This window comes from Ciconia boyciana, chromosome 2 (genome assembly GCF_034638445.1).
Source record: "Ciconia boyciana chromosome 2, ASM3463844v1, whole genome shotgun sequence".
Taxonomy (NCBI): domain Eukaryota; kingdom Metazoa; phylum Chordata; class Aves; order Ciconiiformes; family Ciconiidae; genus Ciconia; species Ciconia boyciana.
The window spans coordinates 68,071,415-68,091,024 of record NC_132935.1 but is presented as its reverse complement, the minus strand read 5'-3'; the positions used below and the strand labels follow the sequence as shown (position 1 = coordinate 68,091,024).

General features: G+C 40.4%; 1 protein-coding gene across 1 annotated transcript in view; it reads right to left on the bottom strand.

Annotated features, from left to right (window-relative positions):
• Window positions 1-1,177: 1,177 nt before the first annotated feature.
• The window catches only part of LOC140647833 (dynein axonemal heavy chain 5-like), a 173,624-nt gene continuing 155,191 nt past the window's right edge, over window positions 1,178-19,610 (bottom strand). The window contains exons 75-77 of the mRNA XM_072852925.1: window positions 9,114-9,322; window positions 3,398-3,619; window positions 1,178-2,032 (exon numbers count right to left, since the gene is read on the bottom strand). Of these exons, the coding sequence (XP_072709026.1) occupies window positions 1,814-2,032; window positions 3,398-3,619; window positions 9,114-9,322 (650 nt within the window). The 3' untranslated portion in view covers window positions 1,178-1,813. The remainder of the gene's footprint in view (window positions 2,033-3,397; window positions 3,620-9,113; window positions 9,323-19,610) is intronic.

Below are 19,610 nucleotides of genomic sequence, written 5' to 3'. Positions count from 1 at the left end.
AATTGTTCAGAGGATGATTTGTTTTCATAGCAAGTAGTGAGTTCTTCAGGAGTGGAAAATATTTCAATGTACACTCTTCATTTTAAGTTATCGATGTTACTGACTTGAATTTTACATCTACCAAGAGATCAAAGTTAATTTACTCCATATCCCCTCATACAGGTAGGGAATGGGGAGAACACTATGCTTTACAACCTCAATTTCTATACAACAGCACAGCCTTTTGCTGCTTGAAGTCCCCCTTATTTTTTTCATAATTTCCAAGATCAATGATCTTGAAGCCCAATCCTTCACCCTTCTCAGAAACAAAATTCTCAGTGAAATTGGTTGATGTACAGCAGTACTGCAGGGAGGCCTGGTGTACATTTTTTGTACAGGTGGTTTCACTTGGTAAGATAATGTTGCTGGCACTGCATGTAAAACAAGTGCTGCTCCCAGCTCACTGGGAGAAAGGGACATTGTCCCTGTCCGCTCTGATCCAAGAAGCACTTTCTGCTTAGTTGTGGGTGCGAGTGTGAACATCAAAATTCCTCAAGGAAACAGCCCTGCAATTGCTAACTGCAGAGTAAAACTGGTTATGGGAAAGGATGAACTACTTTCTTAGACACCAGCTGAAAATAAATTGAAGTGTTTATATAAATATTGAAAGTGTTTACAAGAAGAAAAAAGTGATTAGCAAAGCACTCACTGCAAGTCCTTCTTTCATAACATCCAACAGCAATTTCTTTAGCTTTGAATTTGTGCTAGTGAAAAAAGCCAAACACATTTTCTGCCAATAGCTGTCTGCCTATTACAAGAGAAGTAGCAATCGCCCTTCAATTACAGGGTAGACAGCAATGGTGGTAACAAACAAAAATGATTTCAACCATTTCAGGTGAATCTACTCCCAGAAATGGCCTGTGTGTCTTCTACTTTCTTTTACCTAAACTGATGCAAAACACAGAATAAAAAGCAGTTAAGAGGTTTGAGTTTGCAGGATTCAGGCACTAACGCCAATGGAGCGAATACTAATAGAGCCAAACTGGTGTTCAGATGTGTTTACTCTGAGAAGAGTTTCAGAACTTTTTTCTCGCTAATAACGGGGTGTGTGCACATCTTCCTTATAATGGGATATAGATTTAGAAATGAGTTAATATGTGCAAAGGCCACTGCTTGTGCAAAGCTAAACTCGCCTGTTTGTACAGCTTCTGTGATCGTTAGCATAAACAAGTGACTATTCAAGGAAATGGCAGCATCCATTTGCAAAACCACCCAGTAAGTTTACAAATGCAAAATCAAAGGAACTGTGCATTGGAATACATGCAGATAAACATAAAGTTTTACCATACGTTTAATTCACTTGTCATTACAGCTTTAATAATGCTATGGATGATAAGTTTTTAACTACAAAGTTGCATTTAAAAAGAATTATATCATGTTATGAAGAAGTCTTGTATTAAGAAGAAAAGATAACATCTACAAAAGAACAACCATAAATGTTAGAGCAGTTGTCACTATCATAAGCACTTTTTTCCTAGTGTTTCCATTATAAGCATGCTAGTTGATTATATTCTCACTTGCTTTATAACAGTTGCCAAATTTTACACCTGCAACTGTTTTCCCTCTGATATTCCCAGCTTAAATACATTTAGTATTTTTGCTGTGAACAGAGTAAACTGATCTATGTGTAATTAACACAATCTCTATACGTCACTTGTTAATTCCCATACCCCCATGAGAAGGTAGCCACCATTTTGTCAATAACAACAGAAGTCCTACTGGCTGCAGATTAATCTTCCTAGGTGGTCCTTTCTTTATAGCTATCTGTTGGTCATCATTTTGAATTGCAGAGCAGTGCAACCCCCCGTAAAGTCCAATGATCAGGATTCTGCACTGTTTTCAGATACAAAGAGAAAATATATGTCAGATCTGTTCTCCGAGGCTTTTTGTAGACAGGGCAGGAGTACACACTTCCTTGTTGCTTCTTTGGGTCATGTAGCACTGTTGTGCTAACAGCATACACATGGACTACAGGAAGACTTGTGAACAGCGCCTGAGAATGTTAAAAGAGACATGGGGCTTGGCATTAGAGAAGCAGGATAGGGTGTCTGAACTCCAAATGCTGGAACTAGATTCAGTGATGGCCTTCAGCAAAAGCACCAGCACCTCAGCAGAGGTACACGCGAGAACACAAGTCTTATGCTTACTACTACATTGACCCTAACTTTAAGCCAGCGGCAGCTCAGGGACAACAGACATCAAGAAGCCTGGAAGGAAAAGAAAGCAGCAGCAGAAACCTGGAAAACTGCACTCCATGGAAGTAGACGGAAAAATGACAGGGTGGTTCTAGGAGGGAGAGAGACCATTGTCTTTTTTCCCATCCTTTGCCCCTTTAGCTAGTGTTCCCCATTCTTTCCCCACCTCCCGTTCCCTGAATGGCAGGACTGGAGCTACAAAGGCCAAGCTGCATTTAGCAAGCCTCCTTGTTACCTCTGCACTGCTGGCAGTGGAGCTTCAAAGATCCAAGGTGCCTCTTGGGTGTTTACCCAGACTAGCTCCCTTCAGGTCTTCCAGCAATATAAAGTATTCATTGGCAGGGGGGAAAAAAAGACCCAAACCCAAGAGCAACAAGGAGGCTTGCTGAACACTCCAGAGCACTTGAGTAAACTCCATGTTTGAAGGTGTCTTTTGACAAACCAGGCAACAGCTGTCACCAGAAGCTACAGCTGGCAAGGTCTGGTTTGGAAAAGTCTGCTCTCAGCCAGGCACAGAAGTGCTTTACTTATGGAGAGGAATTACCTCAACTCCAATTCCAGGACAGTTATCACTGGTTTGGAAAAAGTTTACCAGTGCAGACAATGGCAGCTTTCCCTGGGCAGTGACCACACCATCTAATCACTACTCCATAGCCAGGTTTTAAATCTGCTTGGTCACATCAGTAAAATGTAACTCCATGCATGGATAACTGAGCATAAGCCCAGAACTAATACTCTTCCTCCTATTCAAAAACAAATGTCAGGGATGTCTAGTTATCCAAACACTGACCTCACAGCAACTGCCATCAAACCCAGTACTGGGCTTTGGAAGTTGTGATAGGGTCCCACTTGGTCAGTCAAAAGAAGGCTAACTATGGGTTGCACTATTTTATTCAAACATAGCTGTGCTTCTAGGACCCCTGAAGCCAAGGAGCCGGGCATCTGGTCTGCTCTAGTGCAGCGCATCCTAAATTCATTTTCTGACAGAAATCTTTTTGTTCATTTCTGGTGGGTAAACACTCTGTCCTCTTCCCAGCACTGCTAGTATTTTACCCTCTTGAAACCTGTTGTGAAATCACTGCTGCAGGCACTCAAAATACTTCCTGGTGTTCTCTGAGCACACCATATTATGCCACAGTCAGTCAGGCTCACTTGATCCTTACCTTTGGTGCTGACTCAACCAGTTTACTGTTTCTGCGGTCCCAACCTGCTCCTTCGAGGAAAAGGCCATATATGTAAACCCCACCAATGTCAGCAGGAGGAGGGCCAGCAACATCTTCTTTCATCATCTTGGTCACTTCATTGTGTAAAACAACACTGTCGAGTGACCACCCTTTTGCTAAATTCATGCGAGTTGTCTCTTGCCTCACAGCAGTTAGGAATCCCTAAGGAGATTGAATATGACAGAGTGTTTTAAAATACTTGAACTTACCCATTTTGAACTTTTTTTCCTACATAATAGTGACATCAGCAGTATAAAACCTCATCCCACAGAATTTTATCTGCATACAAAAACTAAATTCAGTTGTGTAAATCCAGTGCTTTCCTACATTTTCCCAGTACCATGCATTCTTATATACTTGGTGTGCATGTGTGGGTGCTAAGAAGCCACCAAATTGGCTTATTTAACATATCGGAAACTGCATGTATAACTCACCTCACCTCACACTCCTACTTTACAACCAGCCAGATGGAGAGAGGTTTACAAGGCTGCCAGACTAATGTGTTTTGTGAGGTTCCAAATACAGGTAATTGCTAAGCCACAAATAACACTGGTATTTCATGTGCTACATTACTCACCTTTTCTTACACCAACATTGTAAAATTGCTTTTCAGTCAACAAATCATGAAGCATTTTACAGAATACAAAGGAAGTACAAACTGGAATCATGCAATTAAATAGTGAAATGCCTCTGTCACTTTGCTCAGTGCAATGCCTTAATATACTACAATAACGTACTATTGTAGACACCACCAAGATAAACTCATAGCACTTCAGCAGCACAGAATGAAACTCACTCTCTGTTCTAAAGGCTACAATCTCATGATATAGTTACAAGCTATCACAAGACAAGCCAGGCTGAAGGTGCTGGTTAGCTTCTCTCATATAACTGTCCATGTGCACGCACACTGCAGTACATGGGAAGTACCTTAGTCCTAAGAGACAGGAGGGTATAGACTGCTTTACACTTCCAGTGGATATGCTGTGGACGTACACCTTATTTTATTCTACGGCCATTTGCATAGCCACAAGATGAATGAATAAAACATAAAAATTGAAGATGCGAGACCAAGAGGGACTTACTGAGAAGGACAACTAGGAAGGAAGAAGTTTCAGGACAGATTTAAGAGCAGAGAAAGAAGGTATCTGGAGACAGAGGTGGAAGAATACAGAGCCACATGGGGAACACACAAAGGTGGGTATTAGAGAGCCAACAGCACAGCTAGGGAGAAATCAGGAGCAATGAGGTAATTGAACAAGCTTTTTATTTTCCTTCAGTATTCACAGTGCAGGATGCTCTGTTGAGCTACTGTTAGGGCCAAATGAATGGAAAGAAGGCAGATGCGGAAACAAGCGCACATTGGTTTACTGAATGCAGGGGCCAATGCCTGGCTGCTGGGACTGGAGTGCTTGTTGCATGTGGTAAGCACTTTGTAGCTACGCAATACCCTTCCAGTTATGAGAACATGAGATGACATTCATGAACTCAGATGTATTGGTTAACTGACATTGGTTGCTTCTCAATAATATCATTCCAGAGACCTCAGGACAAGTGGTTTAAAGACGTTTTGTCCTGGTTTCAGCTGAGCTAGAGTTAAGTTTCTTTATAGTAGCTGGTATGGGGCTATGTTTTGGATTTGTGCTGAAAACAGTGTTCATTGATAATACAGAGATGCTTTAGTTGTTGCTGCACTAGTCAAGGACTTTTCAGCTTCCCATGCTCTGCCAGGTACAGAAGAAGTCAGGAGGGGACACAGCCAGGAGAGTTGATCCAAACTGACCAAAGGGCTATTCCATACCACATGATGTCATGCTCAGTATATAAAGCTGGGGAAGAAGAAGGAAGGGGGGGATGTTTGGAGTGATGGCGTTTGTCTTCCCAAATAACCATTACACGTGATGGAGCCCTGCTTTCCTGGAGATGGCTGAACACCTGCCTGCCCATGGGAAGGAGTGAATGAATTCCTTGTTTTGCTTTGCTTGCTTGCGCAGCTTTTGCTTTCCCTCTTGAACTGTCTTTATCTCAACCCACGAGTTTTCTCCCTTTTACTCTTCTGGTTCTCTCCCCCATCCCACCGGGGGGAGTGAGCGAGTGGCTGTGTGGTGCTTAGTTGCCGGCTGGGGTTAAACCACAACAGGTTTTGTGATAGCACAGATAATTGTAATTGTGTTTGAAGTAGTTGAGAACTCTAGCATATAGCTAAAGGAGACAGGATTAAAGGCCAAGTTCTTCTATCAGGAATGCCATCAAATGAAAGCAGAATCCTTGTAGTTAATTTGTGGAATTTTAATTTGTAGAAACATGCTAGTACCAATAGTTTAAAATACATGAAGTGTTCACTGCCAGAAGGCCCCAGAGGGCTACTAGATCCCAGATATACTGGAATATTAAAGAGAGAAGAGCCTGAAGAGGACAGGACAGAGCAATGACTGTATTAAGGGAATCAGTTCAAAGGCACTGTGGTAACACTAGAATAAAAGTAAGCTCGGAGCTGTGAGTTGTCTTCAGGGATAAGATTTAGACTGCAGACTATTCTTACAGAGATGGCAGGACCTATACGCTGTCTGCAGTGGGACTTGTAACACTTACCTGCTCATTTGAATGAGTCCTAGACAGTGTTTAAAGACTACAGCTGTGAGCTGCAGGCCCAGCTGTGTATCCCAGAGCAGGTGAATGGCACAATAAACAGCAAGGAAGAATCCAGTGGCTTGAGGTGCCACTGTATGACTGAGGGCTTGGCTCCCCCCAAAACCCTCTCTCAGGGACATCATGGAACACTTGCTAAGACATTTGTTTTGATTTCTGGTAATCTTTGCCCTGGTTTTTTTTGTTTGTTTGTGTGTTTTGGGGTTGTTTGTTGTTTTTTTTTTTTGGGGGGGAGAGGCATGTTGAGACTTCAGAATCAGGCAAAATTATTTCTTCTTTCTTCACCTGCCTCTTCCTGAACTTCTCCCTGGCCTGCTCACTGAAGGCTGCTAAAGCTTTGTCCCTTTGCCTGCTAACAACCCATGCAATCTAACTCTGAACTTTCTAGTAAGGGAGAAGCAGACATCCATGAAAGCTATGACAAGAAATATGGAAACCAGTTAAGTGTATTGCTTTCACAATCATATTCTCTCCTTTACCTTGCTTAGGAGGTTCCTTGTTTGTCACTTATTTTGCAATTTCTACAGCAAGCAAATTATGGCAGGTTTACTAGAATTAAGTGGGCACTGAGGAATGGAGGCATTGTACTTCATATTCTTATTAGTAGTCACATTGCTTTGGTATCTAAGGGTCTTAGAAATAGGCTGTAGGTTCATTATGCTGAGTACTATACAACCAGAAGTACAGTTCTGCCTCACAGGGCTTAAAATCCATATATAGGACAAGTGACAGCAACTGGATACAGAGATGCAAACAAGGAAACAATAAAACAGTATCAGCCACAAAATGGCAATTGGGAGGTAGAAATGAGATATGCATAGGTTTTTTGAGGAAAAAATCCAGTAACACCAGATTGACTTCAAGGAGTTAAGAAAATTCATGGCACTTCTTGTTTTGTTCACCCCAGTTATCTTGGCCCAATGCAGGCACACACAGGGAATATGGTTTCTTTTACATAAAAGCCTGAGCCTGCTCTCATTTGTATCACTATAAATAAAGATTAACTTCTGTGAAATTACTGAATTTATCCTAGTGTATAAACAGCCCAAGAGAAGGCAGAGTCAGGTCCTATATTATTTTTTATTGCCAGAATGCCTCATTCTCCCAGTGCTATAAATCTACTTTATTGTCTTGTGTTATCCATGGCATTTATCCATTGACTATAGAGCAAACAGTGAGATCTATGCAAGTAGGCAAATTACAAATTACTTAGGAGCTGCATTTCATCTCACAAATGAAAGGATTTTTCTGACAATTTCTCAGGCATTACAAACACTCCATTAGAACTGCAGCACTAATACTTCATCACCTCAACTTGCTTGAGAAGATGAAAATCAATTTTCTTAACATATGAAATACTGATTTTAAACACAGAAATATGACTATTAACAAAATAATAGTTAATTAAATAGAAAAGGAGTCTTTGCTCAGGTGCATTTCTTGTAGAATGAGCCACTCCCACAGCCTGGGTTACAGAAAATGGAGACTATAACAACAACCATCTGATTCTTAAGCTTCTTAATTTATTATTAAAAATAAATTTTTAAATCAGGTAAGCACATCTCATTCTCAGATTTTTTTCACTGCACACTATGTATTTAGGGACTTTTAGAACTACGTGTTATGTAGTGTTTAATTTTTGTATTTCTGGAGGCTTTCTCACTTACTATGGTCTATTAAATCACAACTTGTTTGGGGACATTTTACTCTGATTACTTGGCACCTTTTTTTGAGAAATCCAGATGCATGGATCAAAAAAAATGTAGGATGCCCAATTTGGGCTGGCAAAATTTCAGAATTGACACAATCGCAAAGCACAAATAAGCCATCTAAAATGGCCAGTACAAAATCTGTATCAGGTCTTGCTCATCTGAAGTGCAAAAGCAAACAGCAACAAAACCAAAATCTATTAGGGTTGCATCCAGACTGATCATTGCAAAAGTTACTTAGGAATATTTCAGAGTGCCACTATCAATGGGTTGCTAACAAACCAAGTGTGGAAGCAGAATCATTTTATTAAAACTCCTACTCCTCTCCCTCATACTTTTGCTTGGGAACCCTTTGCTAAGGGATTCCGTGAGCACGCTTCCATGCTATAAAGTGGTATTGGCAGACAGCTGACACAAACAGGATAGATGATAGATGCATATTTCCCAGCAGTAGTCCTAGAGAATATTTGCCACTGTTGCTTTCTCTATTCTAGGCAGCTGTTTCAGCTAGCTTTTGCATTGCTAACAAGTACTGAGATTAAAATAGATCTTTAAAATAGCTTTTTGCTAAGGCTTCACAGAAACCTGTTGGCTGGATACTCTCACAATGACTCACTTCCACAACTCCTACTTCCCACAAACATCTGTGAATCATAAAAAGCTTTAATGAATGTGGATAGCTGTGCAAAGAAACTACACATCATCTAGGTATGTATACTTTACTTCTTTTAGCTCTGTTCTCAGCTGTTCCCTTTTTTGTATTCCATTTTGTGCCAGGTTTTTATTTTAGATGGTGCAGGCGAGAGGCTGTATTTTTTATATGTCTCTGCAGACCAAGTCTGGCACAATTCTGGGGTGGTATAAATAACAAACCTTCCATTTCAAGGAACTGATTTGCAAGGATTGAGAGCCAAATCCAAATCTCTTCTTCCTATGTCAAAGTTTTGAAACCTACCTTGTTTTGTACTCAAAGGGATTTTCATACAATGAATGAAAAACAGATTACTGTAACAGAGGAGGGGGAAAAAGGAGGATAACATTGAAATGTGAAAAGATGTATTTACCCAATTTCCACACTATAATTAAAGCAACCAGAAGATGCATTCCATTATTTCAGTAACGTTATTTTGGTCTAGCAAAAATTTCTTCAATAGATGTTGAAGTTAATATATCCTACATTTATGCTAAAAATTGAATTTAGATTACACTTCATGTAGTCACAATTGAGTCAGCTTGAAGTTGTCTCAAGGTCTAATTTAACTGTTACATAGCAGTTAAAAAGATCAATCTGGCAGTCTTACCTGTGGATTAAAGAATCCTGTCATCCAGAATTGATTTGGTCGGCCATCCTGCAGCCAACTGCTGAACTGCTGGTTTCTTTCAAGAAGCTCAGTAAACCAAAATCCTAAAGTAGCTGACTCCCAGGAAATCCTAAACCATAGCTTTGGAATTCTAGCATCATACATATTATCTAAAGCATCTTGCAATTCTTCTGACATAATTATGGTTCCTAGAAGATAAGTGAAACATTCAGAATGAACTTTCCCCTAGCTTGCAAAGGCAATTAAAACTTCCAAATGACATTCTGACTCTAATAAACCCCTTTTGTTGTGCCTTAATTGCACACCTGTTGCACTAAAGTCTTATCAGTTTGCAATTAATTTGCTCAAACCTCTAAGACTTGATTCAAAGTTAAAGGTGAAAAGATAAATTATATTTCTTCTGTTATTTTGATCTGAAATAAGGATTTTTTTTTTTAATAACTCCTTCTCCCTCAAACATAATATTTATATTCATTATATTCACACTGTGTTTGGAATGTGATTAATCATTTAAATTTTTTTTATATATTTTAATGGTTCCCACATACATGATCAATGATAGAGATATACTGGGTAACTCATCTATATCCTAAGCATGTACTGACAGTGATTATATTCATGAAATTCACTGTTATTAATGATAACTTTGTACATTACCATTATCAAGATTCCCAGTGGGAAAGCAGTACATAGAATAAACCTAGAGGCAAAATTTTTTATATATTCTTTTGCCAGTGGCAGCGTGTACTCACATATTCCATGCATAGTACTGTTGCTTCCACTAAGATATTGGCATTTACTAAGACAATGATTTTTCAGTGACACTCACTGTTCCATGTGCCAGAAGTTCCTACATCTTATTGGTTTGTACTCTTAACAGTACTGAGAGCTGGCACATGGCCATGCCTCAGGATGTCTTCTCTATTCCAGCTAAAATATTTTAAATTATAGAAACTTGTCTGGTAGCCCCCATTCCAATTAAATGTTCATGTAATACCAATGTTCAATGCCTTGTCATACACACAACTGCTGTAATTGCCACAAGGATTACATGAGATACCAAACAGAATTAGGCGGCTTCCACCACAGAATATGCAAAGGAAAGAGAAGTGGTCTGGGTGACTGCAATCAAGAACTGCAGTAGCCCATCCAAACATATCTGTATGAAAATGTGGCCTGTAATAAGGAAGCATTTCAAACTCCTTCCTTCCATTGAGGTTGGCAGGTCCCCAGTTCAGGGGAAAGAGAAGAATATCCAGAAACAAAACACCAGCTTTTAATTTAGAAGGATGCTTGTATAACAGTGTGTGCAAATCTGGTACTTTCTACTATATATCAATGGCAAATAGGCTCCATTTTCTTCTAGCAGATAATGAGCTGCTCTCATTTATACACACTTCTTTTTGTGCAGCGAATTATATGAGAAAACCATCAACTTTTACAAAACTGCAAATATTAAAAAACACTGCCTATCCCACTGTGGTGGTTTGACCCTGGCTGGAAGCCAGGTGCCCAACAAAGCCACTCTGTCACTCCCTTCCTCAGCTGGACAGGGGAGAGAAAATATAATGAAAGGCTCGTGGGTCTAGATAAGGACAGGGAGAGATCACTCACCAATTACCGTCATGGGCAAAACAGACTCGACTTGGAGAAAATTAATTTAATTTATTACCAATCAAATCAGAGTAGGGTAATGAGAAATAAAAACTAAATCTTCAAACACCTTCCCCCCACCCCTCCCTTCTTCCCAGGCTTAACTTTACTCCCAAATTCTCTACCTCCTCCCCACCAGTGGTGCAGGGGGCGGGGAATGGGGGTTGCGGTCAGTTCACCACACGTTGTCTCTGCCGCTCCTTCCTCATCAGAGGGAGGACTCCTCACACTTTTCCCCTGCTCCAGTGTGGGGTCCCTCCCACAGGAGACACTCCTCCATGAGCTTCTCCAATGTGGGCCCTTCCCACGGGCTGCAGTTCTCCACGAACTGCTCCAGTGTGGGTCCTTTCCATGGGGTGCAGTCCTTCAGGAACAGACTGCTCCAGCATGGGTGCCCCACGCGGTCACAAGTCCTGCCAGCAAACCAGCTCCTGTGTGGGCTCCTCTCTCTCCATGAGTCCACAGGTCCTGCCAGAATCCTCCTCCAGCACAGGCTTCCCATGGGGTCACACCCTCCTTTCGGCATCCACCTGCTCCGGCGTGGGGTCCTCCACGGGCTGCAGGTGGATGTCTGCTCCACCATGGACCTCCATGGGCTGCAGGGGGACACCCTGCCTCACCATGGCCTTCATCCCAGGCTGCAGGGGAATCTCTGCTGTGGTGCCTGGAGCACCTCCTCCCCCTCCTTCTTCACTGACCTTGGGGTCTGCAGAGTTGTTGCTCTCACATATTCTCACTCCTCTCTCCGGCTACACTTGCTGTTGCACAGCAACTTTCTCCCCTTCTTAAACATGTTATCCCAGAGGCCCTACCACCATTGCTGATGGGCTTGGCCTTGGCCAGTGGCGGATCCCTCTGGGAGCCGGCTGGCATTGGCTCTATCAGACACAGGGGAAGCTTCTAGCAGCTTCTCACAGAAGCCGCCCCATAGCCTGCCTGCTACCAAAACCTTGCCACACAAGCCCAATACACCCACATTCTCTCTGATGGCTTTGTAGTCAGGTTCAGAATTGTGTTTTGGGACAACTAAGAGTCTTTTATAACACAATTAATAAACCTTCTCTTTGGGTATAAATCTCCTCTAACATATAACCAAGAGCACCAACATTTAAGAAAGAAGCCACTCTATGTCACCTCCCTTTTGCCTAGAAAAATGTAATATTAGACCATACACTCCATTCACCCTCTGGAGGCAGAAAAAGTGGAAAAAAATAATGCAACACATGTTGGTTTCAACTTCAGGGCAACCATAGTGAGGGCAGAAAACAAGTGAAGAGCATCCCATTTGAACCCTGGGGATCATTACCATCTGAACTAAGAAAGAAAGAACTCTTTCATCTCTGGTTCTTCCTTGTTTTCAGGCTGATGCAGCTAACTTTCTCCTGCAACAAGGGTTGTGAGAGAGCCACATTTTCTTCCCTATTTTTGTGGGCAGGCTGGAGCTTTTCAAGTAGGGAGATACAACCAGTCTCTGCCCTGAAGCATGGTGAAATCTCTTAGGATGTCTGCCCGTTATGACTCAGAGCAGCTGCTGAGAATGCGAAGCCAGAGTGTTCTTGAGGATGAGGTATGTTCACAGTTCTGGCCTTGCCCATATAGCTGCATAAATATTCCTAGTGAGTGGGTGTCATCTCTGGCCGTAGGCATACAGTGCTTGAATTTCAGCACTAAATGACATCTGTGGGTGTTGGGATGCATTCCTGCAGCTAAAATACTCCGATAAAAATAATTAAAAAAATAAAATAATTGTCAGAAATAAAATTAGTAACACATGAGAAAAATAATGGCATCTTTCTGGAGAAAGGTGATACAGGTGTTTGAAAAACTATATGTGATAAATTGAATGAGTAGCACAACACCATAGGCTTCTCATATTTAACTTCTGAGAAGCTCAGAGCACTGGTTACCATATGAAGAGACTGAATGTCCTATGAACTTAACATGACAGGCTTGAATGTTCTATGAATCAGACAAGCCAGCTGCTTATAACTTGGTTATTTTGAGGTTTACTTCATGATATTCACTTTCTTGAATGGAATAAAGCCCATCTGAAAATGACTGACAAAAGGTGAGGTCAGTTAAAGACATTAGGGCATTTCCATGCTTCAAAGATAATATGTACTGCAACCATACTGTTTGCTCGGTACACACAGTTTGAAAATTAGTATTTCCCTTTTTCATTGCCCTAAATTTATACCATCTCACTTCTAAACCACATCTAAATCTATCCAATTGCTCTGTAGTGAATAAGCCAAATAAAGCTACTCAGTCCTGAGGATAACTAGTTTTTATTGTTAATTAAAGTAAATAGTCTGTTCTTTTAAACTGGTGTGTTTTTAGGGTCATTCATTCAATAGACATAATGCTTTGAATGGACTACAACAGGACCTTGTATTATTTCATGGAGTTGCTCCTTTTCACTACCATACCTACCACAAGCTGAATCTTAAAACTGTGGAATTTGTAAAATTTGGATCTACATTTTGAATTTCACATTTAGGAAAGCCTGTATCTGGACTAGAAAACATGCGTATCTCATTTAAATGAGTGGATAAAGTTAGGAGCAAAGGAAGGATCTTAAACTCCAGTATGAACCAAAAAAAGCCTCAATCCCCTGACTGATTATCTTCCCACAGGCACAGATGTGAATCAAGAATAACCAGAATAATTATGTAGGATATAAATGAGATGAGAAGAAGCTAGTTTCTCAATCAAATACAGTTTGCCAATAGCTGACATCATTATAATAGGATTGGAGACTATCTCTTGAGGATGATACTTGCTAGACAATGAGTCTGTTAAGCTAGCCTTTACGCTACACAGAGGAAAAAGCTCAGTGTAAGCATCAATCCATTCTTGACTGTCACAGTTGCAGCTGTAGAAGTTGATCTTTTCAGCTTTTAATCTCCACTCAAGTTTACCTCCCAAGCAACCAGGTTTGTTATTGGACCAGTCATTCCTTGCCTCCATCACCAAGGTGCAACTTCCTCTTCTTCGTTGAACACAATGAAGAGAAAATCCCAAATTTCTTGTAACTTCATAAGCTTTCCTCCCTTTCTGCCTTATGGCAACAGCTAACTTGCTTGTGCTTTCCCCAAGGAAAGCATTATTTATTATTCCACCCAAAGGTACAAAGTACTATATGGAAAAAATAAAAGCTAATGTATGTTTCCCCATACCTAAAACGTTGGTTTTTTTTTTTTGCAAGCTTTAGCATGTTTCTGCTAGCTCAGTGACCACCATTGCTGTGCTGAAAGAAGTCAACTTCTTTGCTTCAGGCAGTTCTTTGGATATTTCCCTCTTTCTTCACTTGCAGCACTTGGGCACTTCAGCATTTGGAGATGATTCCCAGGAAGCTCTCAGAAGCTCATTGAACTCCACCATGCTGTTTTAACCCCAAGGTCCTCAACAATTTATCACCTTCTTTTGCTCCTAGTCTCCAGAACAGGAAGAGTAAATCAGGCAGCGGAGCCCTGCAATGCACAACACTCTCCATTTTTCACTTGTAGACTGTGGTATTCTCTCCAGCTGCACCTAGCCTTTGCCCCTGTTCTGTTTTCTGTTTGTTTCCCACCTTCCTTTTCTGGTGCAGAATCCTTCAATTTAATTCAAGTCAGGAGAGATTAAAGGAACTGAGAAACTTGAGTAGCATGTGATTTTTCACATAGAAGAGCACACAAATTCTAGATTCTCTGCAACAACTAATTCCTTCAGTCAGTAAGAAGACAATTTGAAAGTAACCTTGCAAATTGTTCTGAAACTTACCAGCTCCAGTACTAAATGCACTTGGCTGCACTCACCAAAGGACTGAAAATAAACATTTTAAAGCAATAATTTGAAGATGAAAATCCATGCACACCTCCCAGAAAGTAATACAAATCACTACCATGAGCTGGAGTAATAGAACAGGCAGATAAACTGTTTTCTGCAGTTTGTCCTAAATGTGCAATGTGTGCTTCTAAACAGTTATCCTGGCCAGCATTATGGCAAGCATACATAACACTTATTAAGAAGTCCAGAAATAACATGCCACATTTTGTAAAAGACAACAGGAGGCATTCTGGCAGTCTTATCAGGATGAGAAGTAAATAATGGATGAGAGCTGCTGAGCCAAGAGTAACTACACCACAAGACATACTAGATTCATCCCCTCCATTCCTCAAATGAATTCCCCATTGTTACAGTCCGTTAATGTCTGCACTGAGTGCTCTTAATCATCTTCAAATAAAATCCTCATCCAAAAGTGGAATACACAGATGATCCCACAAGCCTTACACACACACACTGTAAAAATTAGTAAGGTAAGAGCCCAAGATCTTTCAGTCCAAAAGTCTATTACCATCTTCAGCAGGCCAAACTAAAATTGTGTTAGCGTTAGCAGTCTTAAAGCATTACAAGTCAACACAGAACTTAGCCAGCCAGTGGGAATGAGTCCATACTCCTTCTCTTCGTGGGAAATTACCTTTCCTGTGCACTCTGGCAAGACTAGTTTTCTGAACTTCATGTTTTTGCCACGTAGATTAGAATAAATTATCAGCTACTTCATTTGGCTGTTCTGGAGTTCATTTATATCCCTCTTGTAAGGTGCTACATACAATGAACAGAAATTCCTTGCAGCACCATGATGCAAACACTACTGTCAAGATCATGGTATTCTGAGTTGGAAAAAAATAGTGAATCTTTACCTCATTCTTTCAGGGGTTTAACACATGAGTTTGTGTAGATGAGGTAGGAATTCTAAGTGATTCCTATTCTGTAAGTAGAACTATATGCTACCTCACATCTACATGAAGTTCTGGGTGTTTCAACATATTCTTATATGAATGACAATAAGGAAACACCTAAGGCCAACATGCTGGTTAGCAATGCAGTATAAGGATGGTGAGGAGCTAAAAGCAGGTAATGAAATAGTTTTTAACAAGGTAGCAAATCAATGACTGAGATGTACAGAAATTAGTGAAATGCACCAGTATTCCTCAAGGCCTTGTTATTAACAGTTATTATTCAGCTTTGCCTGAATTATAAAGTTCCAAAAATATTGGAAACACATATAAAAATGCATAGTTTTTTACTCTCCAACACCTTCTGTCTCAATAGTCTTACCTGTATTTTCTCACACTTATCAACCTGGCATAAACATATACCTGAAACACACTAGTGTATTAATTTTAATGAGCTTTCATGCATATAATCTATGCGTCATTTAAAGAACATGCACATGGTATATACATCTCTGTGGGTAAAAAGAGGGCAAATAGCAAAGTCCCATGTCCCCTTAGTAATATCCTTGCTCCTGATCCTCTTATTCCAAAAGCTCTGATTTCCCTCTCTTTCAGTGTAGGATAAGAGTAATCTGTGATTTTTTTTTCCAAGTGACAGCATGTAGGTTATGTATGGTGTGCATTACATGCATGAAAATAAGCTAGCTTTGTAACATGAGGGGTGCCATATTGTAGTTGCAGTGGAAAGTTTGCTTAAGCCTGGTAGATCTTCTCCATGACAAATGCCATGATGACTTCTGAAGTAGATTATTTGTATTGATTCCACTTCTTTTGCCTTCTATGTTGGTCTTATGGCTTATGGCTCCCGTAGGTACTTGTCTTGCAAGTACTAAGAAAAATGTAAGGAACAAAAACTCTGGGTCTGTGGAAACAAATCTTTATACATTACAAGTCATGTAAAAGCTTTTAGAGGGATTGCTGTATTCTCAGGAACTATGTGAACAGGAAAAAGACTTCTCTCTCCTAACTCTGCAAGTACTGCACAAATAGCAGCGGGAGTTCTGTGGTCGTGTGGCACATTTATGACATGAAAGGATAACAAATCCAAGGTTTCTTGTATGGCCTTCACTTGTTCATGAAGTAGGCCATTCCAAAGGATTAGTTTGAAAACACAAAGCTATAAGGTACCAGAAACAAATGCCAAGTGGATGCAGTTTTATGACCAAAGTGGAATCTACATATACCCATAAATAAATGAGTTAAGCATTTGTTTCTTTCACGACAAGACCTTAAACAGAATGTTAAGTAGGTTAAAAAAGATCAGGAAATAAAACCAAATTAAAAGCTGCGCTTATGTCCGTTGCCAAGGATTCAATATCCACTTTCAGTGCTACTACAAGCATGCTCCACTGCTGAGATTCATGGAAGCCACTCAAGGAGGACTAGGGATAACTCCCACAGAATCTCTCTTCTCACTTTCTTCACCGATAGAAGACATATCAGGGTGCCATCAAACACTTACCACTCCTACTTCAGTGCATGGAGAAATAAAGAATCACCCCCCTCAACTCACAGATGGGCCACATTCAGTTCCCCTCTACTCAAACAAACTCTAAGAGACTAGGAATAACGTAATGGGTCATTAGATTTTACTGCATTTAAAGAAATTATCTTCATTAGTGGGAGAGAGGGTTTGAAGTGCCCACTCTCCAACAAACATCTAGGGTATTAGTATTCTATGCCAAAGGCCTCTACGCTTCCACAGGAGGAAGATAAGGCACGTACACAGGAACACTATAGCTCGTATACCGCTCTACAAAGAATATGGTCACCTTCTGCCAGGGGCTCAAGAACTGATGTTCATAACCCATTAGGATGTGGAGTTTTGGTTCAAGCCCCATGTCTTACTCTTCCTCAGATGAAAAGATGAGAAAACAGTTCCTTCCTTGCCTCTAAAAAGATTTCTCTACTTGGAACATGGCCTCTATATAGGTCACTTGAGAGGACAATCATCATTGCTGTTTTCTGATTTATGTGAAGCTCTGTATTATACCAACTGTGAAAAAAATTCTGGGCAATCAATAAGTAATTAAAACAGAACTAATGGTTGGGACATAACTGAGAGTACAAAGTGCAGCTACAATCTAATTATTACAGTTTGATCCAAAACAAGTATCCTCTGGGCAGCAAAGTTTATTGGTGGAGATGCAGGCTTGTGAGGCATGGCTGCCAACAAACATGTTGGACACATGTTAAACATCCTCACCCCTCCCAAAAGCTGAACACTGCTTAATCTGCCCTCTGGATAGAGGGACAAAACTGGCTCTGCTAATTCCCTCAACATCATTCATGTTCAGCTGCACATGGGCTCCCACTGAGGAGGGCTTTATATTACCTCAAATGTAACTCAGTGAGCAACAGCAAAATGACAAGGTCCATCTATTCACATGCAACCTGCAGAATCAAATATTCAGACCTCCTTTCACAAAGCTACATGACACAACATGAAGATGTGCTATATGCTTAAACACAACATTTGTTTGAAAATTTAGATCTACTATAAGCAGGCGCTCAGGCCTTAACAGGTTCATGAAGCCAGAGCCAGATGCATGACCAGGGCAGATGTCAAAATTCACATGACCTGTTTGAGCAGGAAGACCAGTTTACCTCACTGTAAAGAAAAAGGAGCACCTCAGCTGATCTGAGACTGCAGTTGACTAGTTTTGGGGGAGAATCTAGTATGAGAGAGTTTGGGGTTTTCCCCTTTGCTGAGGCAAGAGAGAGTGCCTAAATGTTCCTTTAATCATTATTGTTAACTATCCAATTTTGTTTTCAGAGCAATTTTTCACTATATTTAACTTACCTGTCCCTAAGAAAATTATAATGTTTTAGAGGATTGCACAAAAGTTACAGAATTAACTTGATTAAACACCTGGTAGAGGACTGTGCCCACTGTGTAACTAAATACTAAGTGCAAATAAATTATGTTATTCATCCACCCCTCTGCAGAATATTGTACATTTTGAGATGTTAAATATATCTGTCACAATCAAGGAAAGATTAATACTTTCTTGGATGGAAAGCATTATTTTAATTTACTTGAAAAGGGACTCTATGCACATATAAAAGGGAACTTTCAGCTCAGTATTGAAACAGAGGACAATTGTTTCTTCCAGCTTGATTTTGCATAGGTTATTACAGGATATGGAAGCTAATTAGCCTTGGGCACATTTATGAATCTCTTTCCTAGATTCAGATTATAGGCATGATATTTCTGAAGCATGCATTGTTGCCTTGGTGTTTCCTGTCATCATACAAATGACAGGAAAAAAAACCTTTTGATTTTTATGTAACAAAAATACAACTTAAAAAAAATCTCCCTTCATGAAGGACTTACTGTCAAAAGACTGGAAAACACCAGTAAGACAGATCACAGTACTGCCATCTCCTATATCAGAAGGGACTAGTTTTGAGGCACTCTGACCTTCTCTCTGTGGGGACAGTTTGCTGTCTCAGACATTTTCTGCCTCTGTGCTGGAGAACAGCAGATTTGAGTGAGATTTTAACCAGTGGAACTGAACCATTCCTGCTTCATTTTCATTTATTGTTAATTCAAGAAGCTTGTCTGAGCAACGGCATACTTTCCTTCCTGGGTATTTCAACTCTTGCAGATGAGCAAAATGGGAAGTGAAAACAAAAAGCAGACAGTAGCATCATCATCCCTTCTTTTTCCTCACTCCTTTTCTGATCAAATTTTCCATCTGCTTCTAGCTGCCTGTACTCTTGATTAACTACATTCACCATTGCTCACTTTCAGCCAAATACTCCTGTCTCTGAGAGACAGAGTGCTGTTGCCTACCTCCTGTGATGGCTAAAAGAAGAACTCTATCACTCTCTTTTGATTGCACTCCCACTCACTTCAGCTTCCATTTAGAGACATCCTATTTGGTATGACCAGTTTCACGAACATTGCAAATCTCACCTTAAATTAGAGTCTTTACCACCTGGCCTCCTGAGTGCCCTGTCTCTCAATTACTTAGCAGCAACACTTCTACCTTCTTCTATATCATTATGTCTCAGCTTAATTTCATAAATGACTCTG